Raw genomic sequence first — 24,604 nt, forward strand, 5'->3', positions numbered from 1 at the left:
GACAGAGATATGCGCTTGACAAAAGCCATTGCAGTATATTGCCCGATGGCACTTAGAATCCCATTATGGGGATAGTTGCTGAACAAACTCTGTGTCAGAAACTTTTCAGAATGATAGCCTACCTTTTCTAAAAATCGAAATACTGAGATAAACGACATCGAAAGTCCCCTATTATCAACTTCGGCGTGCGAACACAGCTCTACGATTTTACAGGTGTCAGCCGCGGCGCTAAATCCCACATAAATACTAGTCTAGGCCAATAGTCATGTACCAGTTCAGTTATACTGTTACCGGCCGCTGGCTCTACTCCTGTGTCGTGCTGCTAGTTGTCCTGGTCGTCCCCGGCGAGGCAGGGTGTCAGGACACGGGTTTTTGCTGCACGGGGCACGACCGGTCGTGCGTCAGTAAGGGATGGAGAGCTGACCGTTCGTATGGCACCTGCTATTGCGACCAGGCTTGTACCTCTACTCTGGACTGCTGTCATGATTATGAATTCGCCTGCCCAGGTAAGTTTCCTATACAAAAGTATGTGGACACCCATCAAATGAATCATGCTTCACCATCTGGCAGTCCGACAGACGAATCTGGGTTTGGCGGATGCCAGGAGAACACTACATGCCCCAATGCATAGTGCCAACTGTCAAGTTTGGTGAAGGAGGAATAATGGTCTGAGGCTGTTTTTCTTGGTTCCGTCTCGGCCCCTTAATTCCAGTGAAGGGAAATATTAATCCCACAGCATACAATAACATTCTAGACGAAACTGTGCATTCCAATTTTGTGGCAACAGTTTGGGCAAGGCAGAGCCGGTCCTGACCTCCCGGGGCCCTAAGCAAAATTCTGCTAAGGGGCCCTCTTACCTGACCCGTGAGCCATGTAAACCATTGCCACACAGTCAAACCTGACACCTCAGTACTCCCACTACAATCCCCCCTCCTTTAAAACAGTTTGCTCCATCTGTCGGTCTAAGAATAAATAGACCTATACAGAACAGAATGAGGTGTAAAAACAAACAATATTTATTGAATATGATATTTTTTATAGAATCTTAAGATAAGTGAATATTAACATTAATATAAGAAATTGTAGAAAATATAAAATGTAGAAAATAATAAAATATATTACTGAGCTTTGGCTCTGCTGCCTGGTAATTAGTCCAGTCCTCACAATATTATACAATTAGCTTTGTCTATACAATGTAAACATAAGCCTATAGGCTATGGCTGCAGCTATTTGTCTTTAAAATAGTCAAATAAACCTATACTGCTGTGTGATTAGCTTTGGTTCCCTCTACAGCCTGGGAATTTTCAGCATCAGCATGGGCACCAGTCTATCTGTACTGTCTGGAAGAAATGGAGAGAGTATGTCACATAGTTAGTTAAGCAGTCATTTACACAAATGCACTTCTGCCATACAACCTTAAATGCTACTAAGTGTGTAAACATTTGAATGTTTGAATTAAAATCTTACCATCAAAATATTCCTCTTCTGCACTTTCTTGAGGCAAAAACATCAATGATGTCATCATAGACATTTAACATTTACATTTAAGTCATTTAGCAGACGCTCTTATCCAGAGCGACTTACAAAATGGTGCATTCACCTTATGATATCCAGTGGAACAACCACTTTACAATAGTGCATCTAAATCTTTTAAGGGGGGGGGGGGGGGGTTAGAAGGATTACTTTATCCTATCCTAGGTATTCCTTAAAGAGGTGGGGTTTCAGGTGTCTCCGGAAGGTGGTGATTGACTCCGCTGTCCTGGCGTCGTGAGGGAGCTTGTTCCACCATTGGGGTGCCAGAGCAGCAAACAGTTTTGACTGGGCTGAGCGGGAACTGTGCTTCCTCAGAGGTAGGGGGGCCAGCAGGCCAGTGGTGGATGAACGCAGTGCCCTTGTTTGGGTGTAGGGCCTGATCAGAGCCTGATGGTATGGAGGTGCCGTTCCCTTCACAGCTCCGTAGGCAATCACCATGGTCTTGTAGCGGATGCGAGCTTCAACTGGAAGCCAGTGGAGAGAGCGGAGGAGCGGGGTGACGTGAGAGAACTTGGGAAGGTTGAACACCAGACGGGCTGCGGCGTTCTGGATGAGTTGTAGGGGTTTAATGGCACAGGCAGGGAGCCCAGCCAACAGCGAGTTGCAGTAATCCAGACGGGAGATGACAAGTGCCTGGATTAGGACCTGCGCCGCTTCCTGTGTGAGGCAGGGTCGTACTCTGCGAATGTTGTAGAGCATGAACCTACAGGATCGGGTCACCGCCTTGATGTTAGTGGAGAACGACAGGGTGTTGTCCAGGATCACGCCAAGGTTCTTAGCACTCTGGGAGGAGGACACAAGGGAGTTGTCAATCGTGATGGCGAGATCATGGAAGGGGCAGTCCTTCCCCGGGAGGAAGAGCAGCTCCGTCTTGACATGTGTTTCCCCACGTCATGATTTATGCTCATGATGGCCAGACCACTCGAACGTTCCTGTGACATGGAAGATCAATGCAATTGATAGGGCTATCCCAAGGTTAGGATAGAGTTCCTCTGGGTTTTTCTCAAAGAGAAAGGAAAGCAGCTCAAAGGCAGTCATCTTATCTGATGGCAGATCAGGTCAATTCTGAATCTCGTGTGCCAGATCCATTCCACTGACGTCACCGTCATCTAGGTTAAGAGTGTTTTCAACTTCCATGCAGTGAGCCTTTAAAGATTCACTGGATGTCTGAGAGGCAGTGCTGAAGGTTAGCAGCACTCCATATTTGGTTTTCACCTGGTTGGGTGTTTCAAATCTCTCATCCATGGATGTCACAGCAGAGTCGACCACAATGTTGAAGTGGTTGACTTCAAGTTTTTTTCAGTGCCTCAGTCACTGGTTCGTCAGGAGCCTCATAGCTGAAATGCCTCTGTCTCTTCTCTTTCAGAACAGCCTCCACATTAATTTCTTCACAAATGCTTTCGGCTGTTGTCTGGGCCTCAGAGAATCCAGTTTCCCGGTATGTAGAGAGGGAGGCCTTTGCATTTGAGGTTAAACTCACTGCGATATCCAACTGCATTGAGGCGGATTGGAGGAGCTCGTTCACCTTGTTTGTCATCGTCAGTATCTCACACCATACGATACAGAAAATCAAGAAGGGGTAGGACCCAACTTCCTCTGCAAGTGTTTGTGCCTCCACATTCTGGCTTCCAGTAACGCCTCCCGAACCTCAGAAGCCAGATACCCGGTTGCATGAACACTTTGGAGCCTACTCTCCCATCTTGTGTCACTCCATGACTTCACAGTTATGTTCACGTGTTTCTTCAAAACACTCCATCTTTGTGTGCCAGCTTAAAAGGTGAAGAGATTTTGCACATGCCGAAAAAACCCCAACTGCATCTTTTGAAGATTTGACAGCATCTGCAATGACAAGGTTTAGAGTATGTGCTCCACATGGGACGAACATGGCTCTGTGATTTTTTGTTGTTGTTGTTGAGCAGTCTGGCTTGTACTCCTTGCCCTTCATGTTGGCCCCATTATCATGAGCTTGCCCTCTGCAATCTTCAAATGGGATCTTCAGCTTATTCGGCTTATCTAAGATGACAGATTCAAGCCTGTTGTAAACTCGACATTCACCAAGCCGAGGAAGTACTCCTTGATCTCTGGCTTTCCCTTTAAAGTCACGCTTCTTAGAATAATGGACATTTGCTCCTGGTGACTGTCAGGTGTACAGTCCAAGATAAAGGAGAAGTACTTTGAGTCTCTTACTTGAGTCACTGTTTCTTCCAGAATCTTGTCACTCCCAATCTGTGTCAGCTCATTCTGTGTGCGCTTCTCAAGGTAAGGAGCATGTGTCTCTCCATCTTTAATTTTGCTGAGATGATTTTCCATAACGGGGTCAAATTTTGCCAGTAATTCAACCTCTTTTAGGAAGTAGTACTTGCTAAAGCCAGCTGTACTGGGTCTGTGTTAGTACTTGCTAAAGCCAGCTGTACTGGGTCTGTGTTAGTACTTGCTGAAGCCAGCTGTACTGGGTCTGTGTTAGTACTTGCTGAAGCTGCCAGTACTGGGTCTGTGTTTGTATTTTCTGAAGCCAGCTGTACTGGGTCTGTGTTAGTACTGGCTGAAGCCAGCTGTACTGGGTCTGTGTTAGTACTGGCTGAAGCCAGCTGTACTGGGTCTGTGTTAGTACTGGCTGAAGCCAGCTGTACTGGGTCTGTGTTAGTACTGGCTGAAGCCAGCTGTACTGGGTCTGTGTTAGTACTGGCTGAAGCCAGCTGTACTGGGTCTGTGTTAGTACTGGCTGAAGCCAGCTGTACTGGGTCTGTGTTAGTACTGGCTGAAGCCAGCTGTACTGGGTCTGTGTTAGTACTGGCTGAAGCCAGCTGTACTGGGTCTGTGTTAGTACTGGCTGAAGCCAGCTGTACTGGGTCTGTGTTTGTATTTTCTGAAACCAGCTGTACAGGGTCTGTGTTAGTACTTGCTGAAGCCAGCTGTACTGGGTCTGTGTTAGTACTGGCTGAAGCTGCCTGTACTGGGTCTGTGTTAGTACTGGCTGCCTGTACTGGATCTGTGTTAGTACTTGCTAAAGCCAGCTGTACTGGGTCTGTGTTAGTACTTGCTGAAGCCAGCTGTACTGGGTCTGTGTTAGTACTGGCTGAAGCCAGCTGTACTGGGTCTGTGTTAGTACTGGCTGAAGCCAGCCTGTACTGGGTCTGTGTTAGTACTGGCTGAAGCCAGCTGTACAGGGTCTGTGTTAGTACTGGCTGAAGCCAGCTGTACAGGGTCTGTGTTAGTACTGGCTGAAGCCAGCTGTACAGGGTCTGTGTTAGTACTGGCTGAAGCCAGCTGTACAGGGTCTGTGTTAGTACTGGCTGAAGCCAGCTGTACAGGGTCTGTGTTAGTACTGGCTGAAGCCAGCTGGACAGGGTCTGTGTTAGTATTTTCTGAAGCCAGCTGTACTGGGTCTGTGTTAGTATTTTCTGAAGCCAGCTGTACAGGGTCTGTGTTAGTATTTTCTGAAGCCAGCTGTACAGGGTCTGTGTTAGTACTGGCTGAAGCCAGCTGTACTGGGTCTGTGTTAGTACTGGCTGAAGCCAGCTGTACAGGGTCTGTGTTAGTACTGGCTGAAGCCAGCTGTACAGGGTCTGTGTTAGTACTGGCTGAAGCCAGCTGTACAGGGTCTGTGTTAGTACTGGCTGAAGCCAGCTGTACTGGGTCTGTGTTAGTACTGGCTGAAGCCAGCTGTACTGGGTCTGTGTTAGTACTGGCTGAAGCCAGCTGTACTGGGTCTGTGTTAGTACTGGCTGAAGCCAGCTGTACAGGGTCTGTGTTAGTACTGGCTGAAGCCAGCTGTACAGGGTCTGTGTTAGTACTGGCTGAAGCCAGCTGTACAGGGTCTGTGTTAGTACTGGCTGAAGCCAGCTGTACAGGGTCTGTGTTAGTACTGGCTGAAGCCAGCTGGACAGGGTCTGTGTTAGTATTTTCTGAAGCCAGCTGTACTGGGTCTGTGTTAGTATTTTCTGAAGCCAGCTGTACTGGGTCTGTGTTAGTATTTTCTGAAGCCAGCTGTACAGGGTCTGTGTTAGTACTGGCTGAAGCCAGCTGTACTGGGTCTGTGTTAGTACTGGCTGAAGCCAGCTGTACTGGGTCTGTGTTAGTACTGGCTGAAGCCAGCTGTACTGGGTCTGTGTTAGTACTGGCTGAAGCCAGCTGTACTGGGTCTGTGTTAGTACTGGCTGAAGCCAGCTGTACTGGGTCTGTGTTAGTACTGGCTCAAGCCAGCTGTACTGGGTCTGTGTTTGTACTTTCTGAAACCAGCTGTACAGGGTCTGTGTTAGTACTTGCTGAAGCCAGCTGTACTGGGTCTGTGTTAGTACTGGCTGAAGCCAGCTGTATTGGGTCTGTGTTAGTATTTTCTGAAGCCAGCTGTTCTGGGTCTGTGTTAGTACTGGTTGGATATGGATCAACTGAGTCTGTGCTTGTACTGGCTGATGATCCAGCACCTCCTCTACTGACAAACTTAAGTATAGCACCTGTAAATCATAGATAACAATACTATTATTAATTTTATCAGCTGCATCAGGCCCATTCAAAATGGCTCCCCCAGATTTCCTTTTATACATTTTCAAATATAAAATACTATTTATACTATGGCTTGGCTGAATACTTGATGGTTATTATTTACTGAGAGATGTGCATCCATATTTCCCAGTATGCCCAGCTAATCAACATTTTAAATTCAATATATAAATCAATAGTTAATCCATTGCTTTCCATCTTGCATTAGTCCAGAGTTGTAACTAAACCTTGACTGAGAGACTTCATCCTCTCATCGAAGTTGTAAACATTGACACCCGCTTTTACGCTTTGCGTAATTTGCGGGGCCCTACGCAACTTGCGTAGTGAGCGTATAGGCCCGCCCGGCTCTGGGGGAAGGCCCTTCCCTGTTTCTGTATGACAGTGACCCGTGCATAAAGTGAGATGCATAGAGACATTTTGGGATGAATTGGAACGCCGACTGCAAGCCAGGCCTAATTGCCCTACATCAGAGCCCGACCTCACTAATGCTCATGGCTGAATGGAAGCAAGTCCCCTCAGCACTGTTCTAACATCTGGTGGAAATCCTTCCCAGAAGAGTGGAGGCTGTTATAGCAGAAAGGGGGGCGGGGCATTCCATATGAATGCCCATGATTTTGTGATGAGATGTTCGACGAGCAGGGGTCCACATACCTTTTGTCATGTAGTGTATAATGTTACCCATCGTGTGTCAATTTCTACAACACACTAGCATAAGACCTGTGTTTGACAACACTGGATATGGTCATTTTGCCCCAGTTTGGTGCAAAAGTAATTGAGATTCTCCTGAAAGTGTGATGATTAATTGTCATGTGAGCCATATGATTTGTTTGTAATTCATAGATTATATACCTTGCTTATAATTGTATATCGATTTACTTTTTATTTAGCTGTCTAAAAATGCAAATTGCTTTTTCAGTAGCAAATGCATACAGTAGAGGGCACTCTACCATAGAGTCGTGCTTGTACTTGCTTTCATTTACCCCTGCCATGTTCTCATCCTGTCCTGTCCTCAGGACCCGCTCTAGCCTTTTGGGGTCCCTATGTGAGAGTTAGTAGAAAATTCTACACATTTTGTCACGACTTATGCCATGTTAAAATTATATCTGAGTGACATTGACTAACAAAATCAATGGGGCCCCCCTAGAGGTCAGAGCCATTACATTTGAGTCATTTAGCAGAAGCTAATAGCCAGAGCGACTTACAGAAGCAATTAGGGTTATGTACCTTGCTCAAGGGCACGTCATATTTTTCACCTAGGCAGCACGGGGTTTCAAACCAGGGACCTTTTCGGTTACTGGCCCAATGCTCTTAACCACTAGGCTACCTGCAGCTGGCCCCTGAGCACGCTGACTAGACTAACTTACCAATCTACATTTTTTTTGTGAATGATAATTGAGTGACTTTCATTGACTGTCATAACAAAAGCGATGATGCACAACCAATTTTCAAAACTACACCTTGTGTATTCTACTATTCTAACTCTCAACAGTAAGTTGAGAGTTCCAAAAAAAAAGAATGTATGTTGCTTATGCCTGGATCTGGCCTTGCCTGTCCTCCCCCTCCCTCCTAGCGGTGTCCTGTGTGCTGAGTGAGTGGAGTGCGTGGTCTGGCTGTGGTGAGCCTTGCAGGGCCACAGTTCGGATAAGGAGCAGGGAAGTCCTGCAGGAGCCCCGAAATGGGGGGAAACCCTGTCCACACATGGAGGAGCACGCTGGCTGTGCAGAGTACAGGGAACACCACCGACAGTGCAGCAAATCACTAGGTAAGCACCACAGCCATATACTGACTGTACCAAACATTAAGAACACCTTCCTCGTATTGAGTTGCACCCCCTTAGCCCACAGCCTCAATTCGTCGGGCATGGACTACAAGGTGTCGAGTATTCCACAGGGATGCTTCACACACTTGTGTCAAGTTTCCCGGATGTCCTTTTGGTGGTGGACCATTCTTAATACAGTTGAGCTTAACCCAGCAGCGTTGCAGTTCTTGACACACAAACGGGTGCGCCGGTCATCAATTACCATACTCCGTTCAAAGTCACTGAAATCTTTTGTCTTGCCAGTTCACCCTCTGAATGGCACACATACACAATCCATGTCTCAATTATCTCAAGGCTTAAAAATCCTTCTTTAACCTGTCTCTTCCCCTTCATCTACACTGATTTGAAGTGGATTTAACAAGTGACTTCAGTAAGGGATCATAGCTTTAACCTGGTCAGTCTGTCATGGAAAGAGGTGTTCTTAATGTTTTGTACACTCAGTGTATATTGCCTTAGGCTATATATCTAAATGCTCTGGTAAGGACCTTAACCCATGTCTTTAATGGCCTCTTGTCTCTGTCGGATATCCCTCTGTCTCCAAGTAAAGGTTACATTCCCAGGTTTCAGCTGCAGAATAGGTCTTCTGACCTCAATGGGCCTACCTGGTTAAATAAAGAACGTGTGTGTGTGGGAGCTAAAGCTGTGATATTGTTGTCATGGTTTTGTCCTTATTGATATTGTCTTTGCAGTCCCGGCTCTCATTACTACCGGTGGCTATGGCAATGCCAGGAAGAAGAGGGACATCCCTGATAACGATGATGTCGAAGGGTGAGAGATCCGGTCTATGTGTTTGTCTCCTTCCATAGTATTTCTGTCATATTTTCGGACCCCTGTGTGTATTTGAATGGGTGTACTGCACAGGAGGCTGGTGGCACCTTAATTGGGGAGAACGGGCTCATGGTAATTACTGGAGTGGAATTGGTGGAATGGTATCAAATACAGAAAACACATGGTTTGATGCCATTCCATTTGCTCCGTTCCAGCCATTATTATGAGCTGTCCTCCCCTCAGCAGCCTCCACTGTACTTTGTATGTGATTGTGTACAGTGGCAAGAACAGGTATGTGAACCCTTTGGAAATACCTGGATTTCTGCATAAATTGGTCATAAAATTTCATCTGATCTTCATCTAGGTCACAACAATAGACAAACACAGTCTGCTTAAACTAATAACACACAAACAATGATATGTTTTCTTGTCTTTCTTGAACACACCGTGTAAACATTCACAGTGCAGGGTGGGAAAAGTATGTGAACCCTTTGATTTAATAACTGGTTGACCCTCCTTTTTGCAGCAATAACCTCAACCAAATGTTTTCTGTAGCTGCGGATCAGACCTGTACAACAGTCAGGAGGAATAGTGGACCATTCCTCTTTACAAAACTGTTTAAGTTTAGCAATATTCTTGGGATGTCTGGTGTGAACTGCTCTCTTGAGGTCATGCCACAGCATCTCAATCGGGTTGAGGTCAGGACTCTGACTGGGCCACTCCAGAAGGGGTATTTTCTTCTGTTGAAGCCATTCTGTTGTTGATTTACTTCTGTGTTTTGGGTCGTTGTCCTGTTGCATCACCCAACTTCTGTTGAGATTCAATTGGCGGACAGATAGGCTAACATTTTCCTATAAAATGTCTTGATAAACTTGGGAATTCATTTTTCCGTCGATGATAGCAAGCTCTCCAGGCCCTGAGGCAGCAAAGCAGCCCCAAATCGTGATGCTCCCTCCACCATACTTTACAGTTGGGATTAGGTTTTGATGTTGGTGTGCTGTGACATTTTTTTGTCCACACATAGTGTTGTGTGTTCCTTCCAAACAACTCAACTGTAGTTGCATCTGTCCACAGAATATTTTGCCAGTAGCGCTGTGGAACATCCAGGTGCACTTTTGCAAACTTCAGATGGGCAGCAATGTATTTTTTGGACAGCAGTGGCTTCTTCCGTGGTGTCCTCCCCTGAACACCATTCTTTTTAGTGTTTTACGTATCGTAGACTCGTCAACAGAGATGTTAGCATGTTCCAGAGATTTCTGTAAGTCTTTAGCTGACACTAGAATTCTTCTTAACCTCATTGAGCATTCTGCGCTGTGCTCTTGCAGTCATCTTTGCAGGACAGCCACTCCTAGGGAGAGTAGCAACAGTGCTGAACTTTCTCCATTTATAGACCATTTGTCTTACCATGGACTGATGAACATCAAGGTTTTTAGAGATACTTTTGTAACCCTTTCCAGCTTTATGCAAGTCAACAATTCTTAATCATGGGTCTTCTGAGATCTCTTTTGTTCGAGGCATGGTTCACATCTGGCAATGCTTCTTGTGAATAGCAAACTTACATTTTGTGAGGTTTTTTTTATAGGGCAAGGCAGCTCTAACCAACATCTCCAATCTCGTCTCATTGATTGGACTCCAGATTAGCTGACTTCTGACTTCAATTAGCTTTTGGAGAAGTCAGTAGCCTAGGGGTTCACATACTTTTTCCACCCTACACTGTGAATGTTTAAATGTGATGTATTCAATATAGACAAGCAAAATACAATAATTTGTGTGTTATTAGTTTAAGCCCGCCATGTTTGTCTATTGTTGTGACTTAGATGAAGATCAGATCAAATTTGATGACCAATTTATGCGGAATTCCATGTAATTCCAACGAGTTCACATACTTTTTCTTGCCACTGTATGTCTGTATGCGTGTGTCTGTAATGTGTATACTTATCCAGGTACTGTGTGCAGTTCCAGCTGACCTCCCTGACCCCTGGGTGCCAGCGTAGTGTGGGGCCACACACCCGCTGGATGCAGTACCTGAGGGAGGGCCACCAAGTTTGTGTGGAGTGTCAGCCTCCAGCCCTCACTGCCGGGCAGACGCACTGCTCTGGAGATGGAGATCAGGACGAGGAGGAGAGGTAAGACATGCAGGGCCCACGAGGAAAGAAGGGGGGAGGAGAGCAAGAGGCTATACATATGTGGTAAAGATATTAGGACATTCCGTTTAAATCGTGTTTACATTCTAACCCAATGTTGCGTTTCTTGTTTGAAGAGTTAGATTTCAGCCACTAGGTGGCAGTCTTAGTCTAGACTAGATTAGTAAACGACAGTCTTTCTTGCTCCCTCCCCCCTCTTTCAGTGGCAGGCAGTCTCTGCAGTGGCAGGCGGTGGGTAACCCCAGGTGTCGTGGTCTGTGGAGGCGTGTTGGGAGACTAGGCTCCTGCTCCTGTCCCACCGTCCACAGCTTCCTCTTCATATAACCCTGGGTTACTGTCTAGTCTACAGACCTGAGTCTACAACTTCTTCATGGACGTACAGACCGACCAGACAGCACATGGATCAGGCATAATCAAAAAGCAACACAGACAGTGCTGTGTGTGCATCCATATAGGACCGGACCATACCAGTGTCTGACATAACAATTGATACGAAACCTCTGCCAACAATTTAATCGTGTTTATGTGGCTGATTCGGGTCATTTTGTTCTCTGGTTGGACAGAATCTTTCTTCTGGAAAAATACTATTGTAGATTATTTTCTAAGTGTATGTAACTGTCAGTGCAGTTTTTCTTTGTATTAGCAAAAGCCTTCAATAATGCCTGTAATACATGTCAATAACCAAAACTCAACCCATTCATTAATTTGACTTTTATTGAATTTTCAGTCATCCAAGGGGAATGTTGCCTTTTTAAAAGAAATAGAAAGATCTTGGGACATTGAGACACTTTTTACAGGACAGTTAAACTGGCGTTGTGCATGGTTCACACCCAGTCACGGCTCCAAAGTTATGACATGCATCGATCGAACAACAGAACATTTATACAGCAACAACTTACAGCATTAGAAAGTCAACAGGTAAAAATATTACAAAACAAACAGTAGCCTGGAGACCTACAAACAACAGTAGAAGAAGAGGTGGGGATAGTCTGAAAGTCTGTCAAATCTTTTTTCCCCCACTTCAGTTCCCTGGAATTTCTGTATGTTACAATGACTGGTTGGGAATGACTCGTTTGGGATCTCTTTCAAATCTATTCCATTTCCATTTCCAAATCCAATTCTTGAATTGAATTCCAATTTACCAAGCATTTCAAATGGACCCTAACCCTGAAATCCCAACATCAATTTCAATGGCATTTGTCTAATTCCTAAATTGTATGTTTTTCATATCTTATCAAAAAAGATAGTCACTTGATTGTGCTTTCTCATTAAAACATAACACTTACAAATCCTTTGACATCAGAAATCCTTTTGTTCAGGACTACAGTAAAAGTTAAAGCTTTTGTACGCTACAGGATGTTTGGATGTTGGGTGACTCACTCAGAGATGGAGAGAGACTGATGTATAAAGTGCCCTTTAAGAAAAAAATATACATAGACTAGCAGCAAATGTACATAAACTTTTTTTAAACACACTGGTCAGTGGTCACAGTATAGCAGTAAACACATTTCACCTTGTCAGAACATTGTCCAGAATCATTCTACCAAAACAAATATGTAAAGGCTATCAGTGGCTACTTCCTTTCTGTAAGTGTCCATGATGTGTTATCCAGTTAGTTTTTCCATCCTATGACTCTCCACAGGACCATCTCATAGCAATGCTACAATGTATATCATGTCTATTCATGAGGAATTGATTGTCGTCTTTCTTTTAAAGAGATTTTACATGACAAAACTGTCCCTGACTCCCACTACGTATTCTTACAGTGAAAGCATAACTTGATGCCTGGTTATGTGAAACATAAGGGACAGCAACACAACTCAGTATTAGACAGTGCACAAGAAGCCAACGCTATACAGATGACAGCCAATTTAACCAGATGGATTTGAAGTGCATTGTAAACATAATGAACATAAAACAGTGACATTGTATGTCCGTCCACTCTACTGTTCAAATCATCCATCCTACTGGCACCGACGTCAATTCAACGTCTATTCCACGTTGGATCAACGTTGATTCAACAAGGTGGTGCCCAGTGGGATGTTAACATGAACCAAGTTTCCAGACAAATTTAAAGTACATGTCGGATTAAAAAAATGTCATGACAGGCCTGATGGAAACAGCAAATTTGTCGGTAAACTTTCCAAATGTCGACAAAACAGAATATGCCAGACAAGGGGGGATCTTCTTGTTGGTAAAATGAATTGGCGGTGGAAACCCTTTATGCTCAAATATTAATCATAAGATCGAAGTAAATTTAGAGTCATGCGATTTGTTGTGCGGACCTCCCACTATGACTCGGGTATGCGATATGTTGTGTGGTCCTCCGGTTATGACTTGGGAAAGCATGCCGTTTATTAGGCTACAGATGAAACAAATCATGGTGAACTTCACAGGGTTGTGAAAGTGCACGGTGATGAGCTTTCTTCTTTTCAATAAATTTCAAGGGTCTGATTCTGTTGACATGATGATCGATGCTTGGCTGCCGTTTGACAAATAAAAAATAATCTCGATCTTATCCATAATATACTCATCATCATGTAGGTAGGTAGCCTATTGGCTAGAGCGCATATGCCAAAACCATAGTGGGCACATTTGCTATTTAACGGAACATTTGTTGTGACAAAGCCATCAGTAGAGTTGAAAATGCGATGGAAACCCACTAAACATAGATTTTGTTTATTCGGTACATGGGAATTTAACCGCAAAATGATTTTTTTGTATGTTCACTAGGCCTAAATCATCACGCACAGGCTTTTATCCGCGACAAGTCAATTTGATGCAAACACATCTCTGGTGGGAAAATGCGCATATTGTTATGTGGATTTTAGAATATTCGTATGAAAATCTGTCGCCAGTTGGATAGAAACCGAGCTAATATCTAACAAAGTGGAAGCCTTTGGCTGAGCATCAGTCCCTTTAAACATGATAATACACACACACACACACACACACACACACACACACACACACACACACATACACAGTGTTTCAGAGGTTCTGCCCTTTCTGCAGTCATTACTATTCCTTTCACATAGCTCCCCTCGCTCGGATCCAGCTCAGACAGGAATGGGTGCGAAAAATGCGTCTCTGGAGATGCGACATTCTCACCTTTTCACGCCGACTTTTCTCAGAGAGAGTAAGAGGAAGAGAGCCAAGGACAAACACATGGACATGTATGTGGACAGTGTTGTGGGTCTGTCTTTTTTTATTTATAAGCATCTTCAGTGATATCTATGCACTGTGATGTCTATTCTTCAGAATGCATTATCATGCATTTATTCAAAACTAGGCAGGGGGGAATGGGTGGCTACAGGATGTTTATTTGTCTACGTGCATTCCTGTGTAACAACTACTATATGTTTGAGTGTGCAAACTGTGTAAACGTAAAGAATGCATGCATTTTGATACAATTAAACATTCCCACCCCAATTAGCAGAGCTATGCAGCTCTGGCATCAGCCTTGCCAGGATGGAGCTTGTTACTATGGAAACTGGGCAGGCCTGGAGCTATCTTCTAGATATTGTATACCTGTGTATGGGCTGTCCTTTCAATATGTCTGTATGTCTGTGTGTGGATGAATGCAGATGCACTCAAAAAGACTAGACATGCTATTCAATCAAAACCTGTAACTAGGTTTCCTGGATAAGTGAGAAGTAACACTCTTCCCGCTTTTGAATTAATATGCTGTTCAGACTTATACTGCAACCCAAGGAGTACTGTATGGGGGATCTTTCTCTTTCTCTCGCTCATTCCAGCCACAGTTCTATATGGACCACTCTTTGGCTCTATGTTGTTGAAAGGAAAATTATGATGATGCATGTTATGGCAGCTTTATCAATGTTTCACTTTAAATATGAACATATATCATAAATGTTTGCTTTGATTTGGAAATATAGGTTCATAAATCCGTTCACCACATTCTTTATAAAGTACCATAAAAATAAACAGGTCATTTTTCTTTTACATATCTCGGCACTTCAGCTGAAGTGATTCTTTTGAACTCTGGGCGCTATTTAATCTGTATTGCTGAAGCGTTAAAGAAAGCGCACTTGAAATGTAAATGTAATTTCCTATTGAGCTGACACTTGCAGCGTTTACCATGAATGCATTCTCTGCTGCTAACGCAGAAACATTGCTTTTCAATTTCAATAACACATTCACGCTGAATTTCCCCGATATGGATTGAATCGAGCCCCTTGTGTCTTGGTGGTATGACTGGGAGGAAGAGGCAGGCTGTTTGGTACATGCATGTCTTGGAGGAGAGCTCTCCTAAATGTGTGTTTGACGCAAAAAAAATCTTCAGGGATATTTATGATTCCTGACTTTAATACCAAAAAGATTAGTTTTCTTTTAACCATTCCCCTCTGACTCAAACCCAATGCAATAAAAATAAAACAACACACAATCAAGACATTCACAGACAGAAATGTCAGATCAAATGTGGTCCTCTACTCTTACTATGTGATAAAGAAACGGTACCAAGAAGAACAAGACTCTTTTTGACAGACTGTGGTTTTCCCTAAGATGAGTCTGGATTGTAAACCTCCAGCAACTGTAACTTGTCTAGAAATATGTCATACAGAATTACTCAAACAGTTATGGTCATGACACAACAGACTAGCAAATCAGAAATTCCTATAGGTAACCTCCTTTATCTATATAAAAATAAATCAGGTAAGACAATCTAAAAGTGTGGATATCTTTTAAACACACACACACACACACACACACACACACACACACACACACACACACACACACACACACACACACACACACACACACACACACACACACACACACACACACACACACACACACACACACACACACAGGCTTAAACACATACTCACATATGACTAAGGCCAGGTTTGGGTCTAGGGGGGCACTAGTAAGTAGCTTATTGGCATCTACCGTAATTCCTCCCTACACTCTACGGAAAAAAAGGTGCTATCTAGAACCTAAAAGGTTGGTTCCAGGTAGGACCCTTCTGTTTCAAAATATAACCATTTTGGGTTCCATGTAGAACCCTTTCCACAGATGGTTCTACATGGAACCCAAAACGGCTCTACTTGGAACAAAAAATGTTTTTTACCTGTAGCCAAAAGTTCTCTTTTGGGGACAGCCAAAGAACCCTTTTGGAAAACTTTTTTCTAAGAGTGTAGTTTTCTACAGTGTGAGCTGGGCTGGGGCGGAGTGGGACAGTGGTCAGCTGATATATATAGACCTGTGGGAGAATATAGGGGATGACTGTCTTGCTGTTTCCCACCTCACCCCTCATCCTGCCTCACCCCTCATCCTGCCTCTTACCCCATAGCCACCGAAAGGGACCACCACAGCCTCAACCAACCAACAGACCATGTCCCTTCCCAGCATACTCTGCTTTGACCTGCTCCCACGTCTCCCTGTGGGGCCCCTGCTCAGTTGGGTTTGTGGGAGTTTTCTGCCCAGTTCTGTGGTAGCTTGTGTACTGTGGCTAACAGGAAGGGAGGGAGAGGAGGGAGAGTGTTCTTTATCTGTCCTGCAAGTCTTTTCCCATAGTATTGAACACCACACCACAGCCCAAACGCTGCCCTGAATCTCTCTCACTTCCTGGACCTTTCTGTCAGTTTGTAAAGGGATTCTGCACAGTGTGTCTCTTTCCTTCACTCTCTTACTTTCTCTTTCTCTATCACTTTCTCTGCCTTCCACACAGTACCTTGTCTGTGTTTCTCTGGATGTCCCTGACATAAGTCTTCCTTGCTCCAGCTCCCTTAACGCTGGCCATGCTGTCCTCTGCCCTGCCCTATATCTGTAGCTCAGAGACTCTTGTCCATGGTACTAGACCTTCCTCTGTCCCCTTTGGACCTGCGGGGCAGCTCTGGAACCACATGGTTCTCCGTGTGGCCCCCGCTCCCCCGCGTCCCCCCATCCAGGCCAGGGAATAGGCAGTTCTGCCCCAGCATCCGCTGGGTGGTGCTTGGTGCCAGGTGGTTGATGCCTCTCTGGTTGTAGCCGCTGTTGATGTTCCTGCTGTGTTTGGGGGGACTGGAGCCAGCCAGCAGGTGCTCTGAGGGGCTGGTGGCCTCCGACATGTCCCGCAGGTGCTCGTCTTCGTCTGTGTCTGCGTCAATGTACTTACTGATGGAGGAGTCGTGGAAAGTGAAGACGGCCGGTGTGGAGGTCAGGGCTGTGGTCAGGGTGGAGCTGTCAGGGGACTTGGTCGGGGTCCTGCTGCTGGCCGTGGTGTAGATGGACGTCTCTGGGCTGAGCAGGGAGCGGTCAGACAAGATGGAACTGTCTGAGAGAGGACCACCACTGCTGGGGGAAGGGCCTGGGCCTGGTCCTGGCACTGACTCCCCTCCACTGCTCCGGTAGTTCACCTTGTAGGAAAGGCCACCACCCTTCAGAGGGTTGTTAAAATGACGAGTGTTGCCAGAACCTGCAGGCTTCACAGCAGAGAGTGGATCCAGCAAGGGCTCATGCTCCAGGGTGGTCTGGAGGCCAGGGTTGGTGCTGACCCGTCCAGAGAGGGCCGTGACTGGGTTGATGTGGGAGAAGCGGCTGGTCTCCTGGGCCAGGAGGGCCAGGCCGTAGGCTGGACTATGGGCGTAGACACCACGTGGATTCTCTTGGAAGTCTGCAGCACAGCTGATGTAGCTGTCAATACTAGACAGGCTCTTCATGTCCCCCACGCCCTCTCGACCCCCTAGCATAGGGTCCCCTGGACCCCCAGGGATGGTCCCCAGCTCCATCTCATCCCTATCCCTCTGCCTACCAGCCCTGGAGCTCTTGTCTTTGGCGTTGAGGTTGGGCTGTGACTGGGTCTTGGCCATTTGGTTATACATCTCCTCCAGCTTCTGCGGGTTGAGCCCCTGAGGACTGGAGGCCCTGGCCTTGCTGGGGGAACCCGTCTGCGACTCCACAGGGTTGAAGGAGTGGGCCGAGCTGGTCTCGGAGGCGGTGGTGGCCCGCTTAGGTGTCCACTTCCAGTGGCTGGGTGACAGGTGGTTGTCTTGCGTCAGCGGCCTCTCGCTCTTCTCCACCACCACGTCCATCAGCTCGGCACTGCGGGCGAACGCCTCCTTCATGTTCATGGAGACGATGCTCCCATTGCGTTTCGCCCTCTCCAGTGCCTCCCGCCGCTTCACAGCTTTCTCCTGGCGCTTCTGCTCCTTGTAGAACTCAGAGAAGTTGTTGACGATGATGGGAATGGGCAAGGCTATCACCAGCACCCCTGCGATGCAACAGAGACCCCCCACAATCTTACCCAGCAGAGTCTTAGGGTAAATGTCCCCATAACCCACCGTAGTCATAGTAATGGTAGCCCACCAGAAGGAGGCCGGGATGCTTTTGAATTTCGTGTCATCCTCGTCCTTCTCTGCGAAGAAGACGAGACTGGAGAAGATCATGATGCCCATGGCCAGGAAGAGGATGAGTAGACCCAGCTCATTGTAACTCCTCTTCAGGGTGAAACCTAGAGACTGCAGCCCTGTGGAGTGACGCGCCAACTTCAGAATCCTAAGGATACGCATGATCCGGAAGATCTGAACCACCCTCCGGACGTTCTGGAACTGTAGAACACTCTTGTTGGACTCGGTCAGGAAGATTGTGACGTAGTAAGGAAGGATGGCCAGCAGGTCGATCACGTTCAGGGGACCTTAAAGATAAGACAGTAGTTTATTCATCCTTATAAGGGGACATTTACTTGCACCAGCTAAAACATACAACACCAATAAATACTGTACATTACAATGGACACAGACACTAACAGTAGCACATCATGAATGCATATTAAGAACGAAAGTGTTCACCTTTGATGAACTTCCATTTGGTGGGCGATGAGAGGAAGCGGAGGAGGTACTCCATAGTAAACCAGGCGATGCAGACGGCCTCTACATGGGCCAGCTGAGGGTTGTCTGAGGCATGTCCAAATTCGTCTCTGTCCTGCAACTCAGGCAGGGTGTTGAGGGACAGGGCGATGGTGGACAGCCCGATAAACAGGATGGAGATGATGGCTAGGATCTGGAGAAAAGAGAGAGATGTTATCATTGAGGAGAATCTGCGACACAAAGGCTGAGTTTACACAGGCAGCCCATTTCTAAAATTCTTTCCATTAGTTAGTCTTTTAACCAATCACATCAGATCTTTTCACATCCGATATTTTTCAGAGCTGATCTGATTTGTCAAAAGACAGCCAGAGACATTGTCTGTGTCCCAAATGTCACCCAATACCTTATACTGTATAGTGCACTGCTTTTGACAAGGGCCCATAGGGTGCCAACTGGGAGTATGGGACTCAGTGTCATTATCAAATAGATTATCAGTATCATAATCAGGGCTCTATAGTGCTAATATTTTACTGTACTGGACAACTCTGAAAAAAAACTCCCACATAATAATTGTTTTAATAATAAGGCTTCGCTGTACCGTTGTTGCCGAGTGCAGATTCATTAGTGTTAAGGTTGCGCCATTACTACGGCGAAAACGGCTTGCATCTAACCCAACCAGTTCAAAAGATCTGGGACCTCATCTATAACCGCTGCATACATTTTACACAAAATATCTCCCTGCGCCATTTCTGAAAAGACTGCGCACGCACAAAAATATTGATACATTAACTTGACGTACGCAATACATACGCATCTTTCCCGTTATAAATCAGACCTATCCTAAAACTGTGTACGTGTGAACGAGCACTGTAACTCTGGCTGAAAAACCATCACCTGTAAACAGATCTTTTGAATTCAATACTGTTTGGCATTTACTTTTTCCCAAACCAATGTGCTGCCCTCCCCGAAAATGATTCTAGGCATTCTACAAGGTGTCGGAAACATTCCACAGGAATGTTGGTCCATGTTGATGCGATGGCATCACACAGTTGCTGTAGATTGGTTGGCTGCACCTTCTAAAGATGCTCCATTGGGTTGAGGTCTGGGGACTACGCAAACCACTCTAGTAAACTAAACTCGCAGTCATGTTCCTGGCAATATTTTTCCACTCTTCAATTGTCCAGTGTTGGAAACCATCAAAGTCAGAAAAGGCGAGGAATGTATTATGCAGTGATCATGGAAATTAAGTAAATAATAGGAAATTAGATGCCTATTTCAAATTATTTTAGAATGCAAAGATGAAATAAACTGATTTTCGCGCCTCTCACTAACAGCAAATGATTGAATCTTGTTATTATATTAAGCTACCTGTTTTTTTGTTACGAATAAGAGTGTCATCATATATTCCCCGTTTGCACAAGTCGACTACTTTTGGCTTCTTTCAATGCAATACTTGAACCACTAGAAACTGTGCGTAGGCCTACGTATAGTCTAAACTGAAGTTTGCGGGAGGTAAAGCACATTCTCAAGTTCAGGTTTTATAAATGCCTATTTTTGCGTGAAAGCTGGTGCGTGCATGTTTTGGGGCATATTTTGAGCAAATGCAATGTTTATAAATGAGGCCCCTGACCCATATTACTGGTAAAACAGTTGTATCTTCCTATAGCAGATCACCGGGACTCTCATTTTACATTCAGAAACCATGTCGTGCATAGCTGCTGGAAGTAAGGTTGCCCTAAAAAAAATAAACAAATAAAAGTACAAAATAAATAAATAGGCCTTTATTACACCTGTATTAGCAGCGAAAATACTCCTGTTGATTGTGGCATGTGGAATGTTTTCCCAATCCTCTTCAATGGCTGTGCGACGTGGCTGGAGATTGGTGGGAACTGGAACACGCTGTCGTACATGTCAATCCAGAGGATCCCAAACATGCTCAATGGGTGCCATGTCTGGTGAGTATGCAGGCCATCGAAGAACTGTGACATTTTCAGCTTCTAGGAATTGCGTACAGATCCTTGCGACATGGGGCCGTGCATTAACATGCTGAAACATGAGGTGATGGCGGTCGATGAATGGCACAACAATGGGCCTCAGGATCTCGTTACTGTATCTCTGTGCATTCAAATCATCATCGATAAAATGCAATTGAGTTCATTGTCCGTAGCTTATGCCTGCCCATACCATAACCCCACCGCTACCATGGGGCACTCTATTCACAACGTTGACATCAGCAAACCGCTCACCCACGCGACGCCATACACGTGGTCTGCTGTTATGAGGCTGGTTGGATGTACTGCCAAAGAGAAATGAACATTACATTCTCTGGCAACCGATCTGGTGGACATTCGTGCACTCAGCATGCCAATTGCACTCTCCCTCAAAATTTAAGACATCTGTGGCATGGTGTTATGTGACAAAACTGCACATTTTAAAGGTGTTTTTTATTGTCCACAGCACAAGGTTCACCTGTGTAATGATCATGCTGTTTAATCAGCATCTTGATATGCCACACCTGTCAGATTTTTGTGCGCATATAACTTTTCTAGGAGATTTTATTTCAGCTCATGAAACATGGGACCAAACACTTTTGCGTTTATATTTTTGTTCAGTGTAATCTCAATGACAGGTATTCTTATAAAACATTTTGCTTTTATAATTAACTAATGTGTTTACAGTGTTACATATTAGTTACATATTACATATTAGACGCTGACACGGTCACTACGTCACACTGCTTCTTGACACAATGCCCACTTAAACCAGAAGCCAGCCGCACCAATGTGTCAGCGTGCACTGTGCCCGGCCCGCTAAAAGAGTCACTAGTGCGCAATGGGACAAAGACATCCCTGCCAGCCAAACCCTCCCCTAACCCAGAGGATGCTGGGCTAATTGTGCGCCGCCTATGGTGGTTAATTTCTTTACTATCAAAGGAGGAGAGACAAACTTATCACACAAGTCAGAGTTATACTTAAACTAAATCCTTAATCACTTATTAATAAGGGAGCAGGTCAATACAACGCACACTTATAAAGTGAATCGATTGAGTGCTCTATGATAATGATGGCTGGTCATGGCTGGTCGACGATTCACGCTCAGATGATTCGTTGAGAGCCCCGAGACAAAAGTACAAAGGTCTTTTATAGCCAAGATACATCCCTTTCAACCTACAGAGAGGGAAAAAAGTATTTGATCCCCTGCTGATTTTGTACGTTTGCCCACTGACAAAGAAATGATCAGTCTATAATTTTAATGGTAGGTTTATTTGAACAGTGAGAGACAGAATAACAACAAAAAAATCCAGAAAAACGCATGTCAAAAATGTTATAAATTGATTTGCATTTTAATGAGCAAAATCAGCAGGGGATCAATACTTTTTTCCCTCACGGTACATGACGAACAACAGATGGGTATATAGAATGGGTCACAAGGTTAAGATTTGTATGAAAGATACCTATAATACATAGCAGACAGTGTCTGCTGTGTCAACAGTTTTCATTGTATAGAGACCAGTGTCTGTCCCTCCAACTCCAAACTGGAACCATCTCTTCCTGGTACGGTATAGAACAGAAACATTAACTCAAGCTCTGGAATGCTCTTTAGGTTTTATCACCCAAAAGACATCGTAAATCTCTCCTGTCAGTGTTATCTCACATAGGCCCATCCTCAGTAAAACACACACACAATAGTTAAGAATACTCTATTCTGTTACATAAAAAAAACATTTGATGCAATAAAAGTATTATAACATAATCTTGCAATTTTTACACCATACGCCCCATAGGTCTCTCGGTCACAACAGAGCCTGGACTCAAACTAAGAATCTCTAGTGGCACAGCTAGCCCTGCGATGCAGTGCCTTAGACCACTGCGCCACTCTGGAGGCCCTAAGAATTTCTTCTTAACTGACTTACCTAGTTAAATAAAGGAAAAATTTTATTAAAAAAATGCATGGTTGAATTGCTGCAAAGAAACCACTACTAAAGGACACCAATAATAAGAAGAGACTTGCTTGGGCCAAGAAACACGATAATTAGACCGGTGGAGTCTGTCCTTTGGTCTGATGAGTCCAAATTTGAGATTTTTGATTCTAACCGCCGTGTCTTTGTGAGACATAGAGTAGGTGAATGAATGAACTCTGCATGTGTGGTTCCCACTGTGAAGCATTGAGGAGGAGGTGTGATGGTGTGGGGGTGCTTTGCTGGTGACACTGTGATTTATTTACAATTCAAGGCACACTTAACCAGCATGGCTACCACAGCATTCTGCAGAGATATCCCATCTGGTTTGCGCATAGTGGGATTATCATTTCCTTTCCATCAGGACAATGACCCAACACACCTCCAGGCGGTGTAAGAGCTATTTGACCAAGAAGGAGAATGATAGAGTGCTGCATCAGATAACCTGGCCTCCACAATCACCCGACCCTAACCCAATTGAGATGGTTTGGGATGAGTTGGACTGCAGAGTGAAGGAAAAGCAGTCAACAAGTGCTCAGCATATGTGGGAACTCTTTCAAGACTGTTGGAAAAGCATTCCAGGTGAAGCTGGTTGAGAGAATGTGAAGAGTACGCAAAGCTGTCATCAAGGTAAAGGGTGGCTAATTTGAACAATCTAAAATCTAAAATATATTTTGATTTGTTTAACACTTTTGGTTACTACGTGATTCCATATGTGTTATTTCATAGTTTTGATGTCTTCACTATTATTCTACAATGTAGAAAATATAAAAAATAAAGAAAAACCCTTTTGACTGGTACTGTATATCAGATATATGCAATTTAGCCGACGGTTTCATCCAAAGCGACTTACTGTTAAGTTCAGTGAGTGCATTTCTGAGTGCATTATCAGAGAAAGTATCAGAGCAGAGACAGGTTATGTGAGCACTTTGCATGGCAAAACAACAAACAACTTTAAGGTACAATGTGAATTGGAAATTTTTCTTTTTCTGTTTTGTGTCTACACATCTGTCACATATTTCATTTTAATGTATGGTTTATTAATAAGGGGGAAAAAATACAACTTCACCCTGCACAGTGTTATTGTAGAAATTCATTAAAAAAATGCATGCTGTCTTGAAGCCAGTGTGCTGGTTCCAATCAACCACCCCACAATAAAAAAGCTGACAAGTCTTTGTGTGTGTTTGGTTGGAAGCTCAGCCTAATGCAAGGGGACTGACTTGGAACAGTTATTAACTCATGACCCACTTATCTGACTACAATTGCCTGCTAGCTATGAGTGAGCGTCAGAGTGTGAGATAATGCTTAGCCAGCAGAATGGCAACAATCTGACAGTTCAACCAACATACAAAATACAAAAAGGTCAAACAATGGATGGAAACAGCTTTTAGAGCACAAGGAAGCCCGAAAGTAGAAAAGTCATATTGTTAAATGTAAATTCATGCAAAATATTTTTGCCATTATACATTTCATAAGTCTATGTTTAATTTTCTATCTAAAAGGTTGAATACAAAACCTTTTTTAGAACAAACAAGCCTTACGTAACAGTTGCTTTATTCAAAAGTATTCCGACTGTATTCAAATACAAATGAATTCCAATGGTATGATATATATCCCAAGATAGGTCCCAAGGTTACTGTTGTCTGATCTTGATGTTATCCAACAACGGTAGTGCTTTAACCAGTGGTTAACTGTAGTAACATTGGATATAATCCATCTCTCCAGAGCATGTATGGAACATGTGTGTATACCAGTGGAGGCTCCTCAGAGGAGGAAGGGGAGGACCATCCTTCATAAAAAAATAGTGAAACATTTAAAAAGCTATCCTTTTTAGATAAAACTATACTAAATATATTCACGTCACCAAATAATTTATGAAAACACACTGTTTTGCAATGAAGGTCTACAGTAGCATCTATAGCACTCTGTAGGGTAGCACCATGCTGTAGCCGGAGGACAGCTAGCTTCCATCCTCCTCTGGGTACATTGACTTCAACACAAACCCTAGGAGGCTCATTGTTCTCACCCCCTTCCATAGACTTACACAGCAATTATGACAACTTCTGGA

General features: G+C 44.4%; 2 protein-coding genes across 2 annotated transcripts in view; one reads left to right on the forward strand and one right to left on the reverse strand.

Annotated features, from left to right (window-relative positions):
• si:dkey-7k24.5 (somatomedin-B and thrombospondin type-1 domain-containing protein) lies at positions 1-12,055 on the forward strand. Its single transcript, XM_014132334.3, has 5 exons — positions 1-506; positions 7,604-7,795; positions 8,542-8,620; positions 10,564-10,746; positions 10,968-12,055. The coding sequence occupies exons 1-5, from the start codon at positions 266-268 to the stop codon at positions 11,086-11,088; spliced, it is 816 nt and encodes a 271-aa protein (XP_013987809.1). The 5' UTR covers positions 1-265; the 3' UTR covers positions 11,089-12,055.
• Positions 12,056-14,422: 2,367 nt separating this feature from the next.
• The window catches only part of LOC106565338 (potassium voltage-gated channel subfamily B member 1), a 69,067-nt gene continuing 58,885 nt past the window's right edge, over positions 14,423-24,604 (reverse strand). The window contains exons 3-4 of the mRNA XM_014132333.3: positions 18,561-18,771; positions 14,423-18,406 (exon numbers count right to left, since the gene is read on the reverse strand). Coding sequence (XP_013987808.1) covers positions 16,566-18,406; positions 18,561-18,771 — 2,052 coding nt within the window. The 3' untranslated portion in view covers positions 14,423-16,565. The remainder of the gene's footprint in view (positions 18,407-18,560; positions 18,772-24,604) is intronic.

The sequence above is a fragment of the Salmo salar genome, chromosome 12, assembly GCF_965601325.2.
Source record: "Salmo salar chromosome 12, fSalSal1, whole genome shotgun sequence".
NCBI classification, from domain to species: domain Eukaryota; kingdom Metazoa; phylum Chordata; class Actinopteri; order Salmoniformes; family Salmonidae; genus Salmo; species Salmo salar.

Coding starts and splice junctions, on each gene's coding strand:
- si:dkey-7k24.5 (XM_014132334.3), top strand. CDS start 266: ATGTACCAGTTCAGTTATACTGTTACCGGCCGCTGGCTCTACTCCTGT. Junction 507..7,603: donor TTATGAATTCGCCTGCCCAG/GTAAGTTTCCTA, acceptor CCTCCCTCCTAG/CGGTGTCCTGTGTGCTGAGT. Junction 8,621..10,563: donor GATAACGATGATGTCGAAGG/GTGAGAGATCCG, acceptor ATACTTATCCAG/GTACTGTGTGCAGTTCCAGC.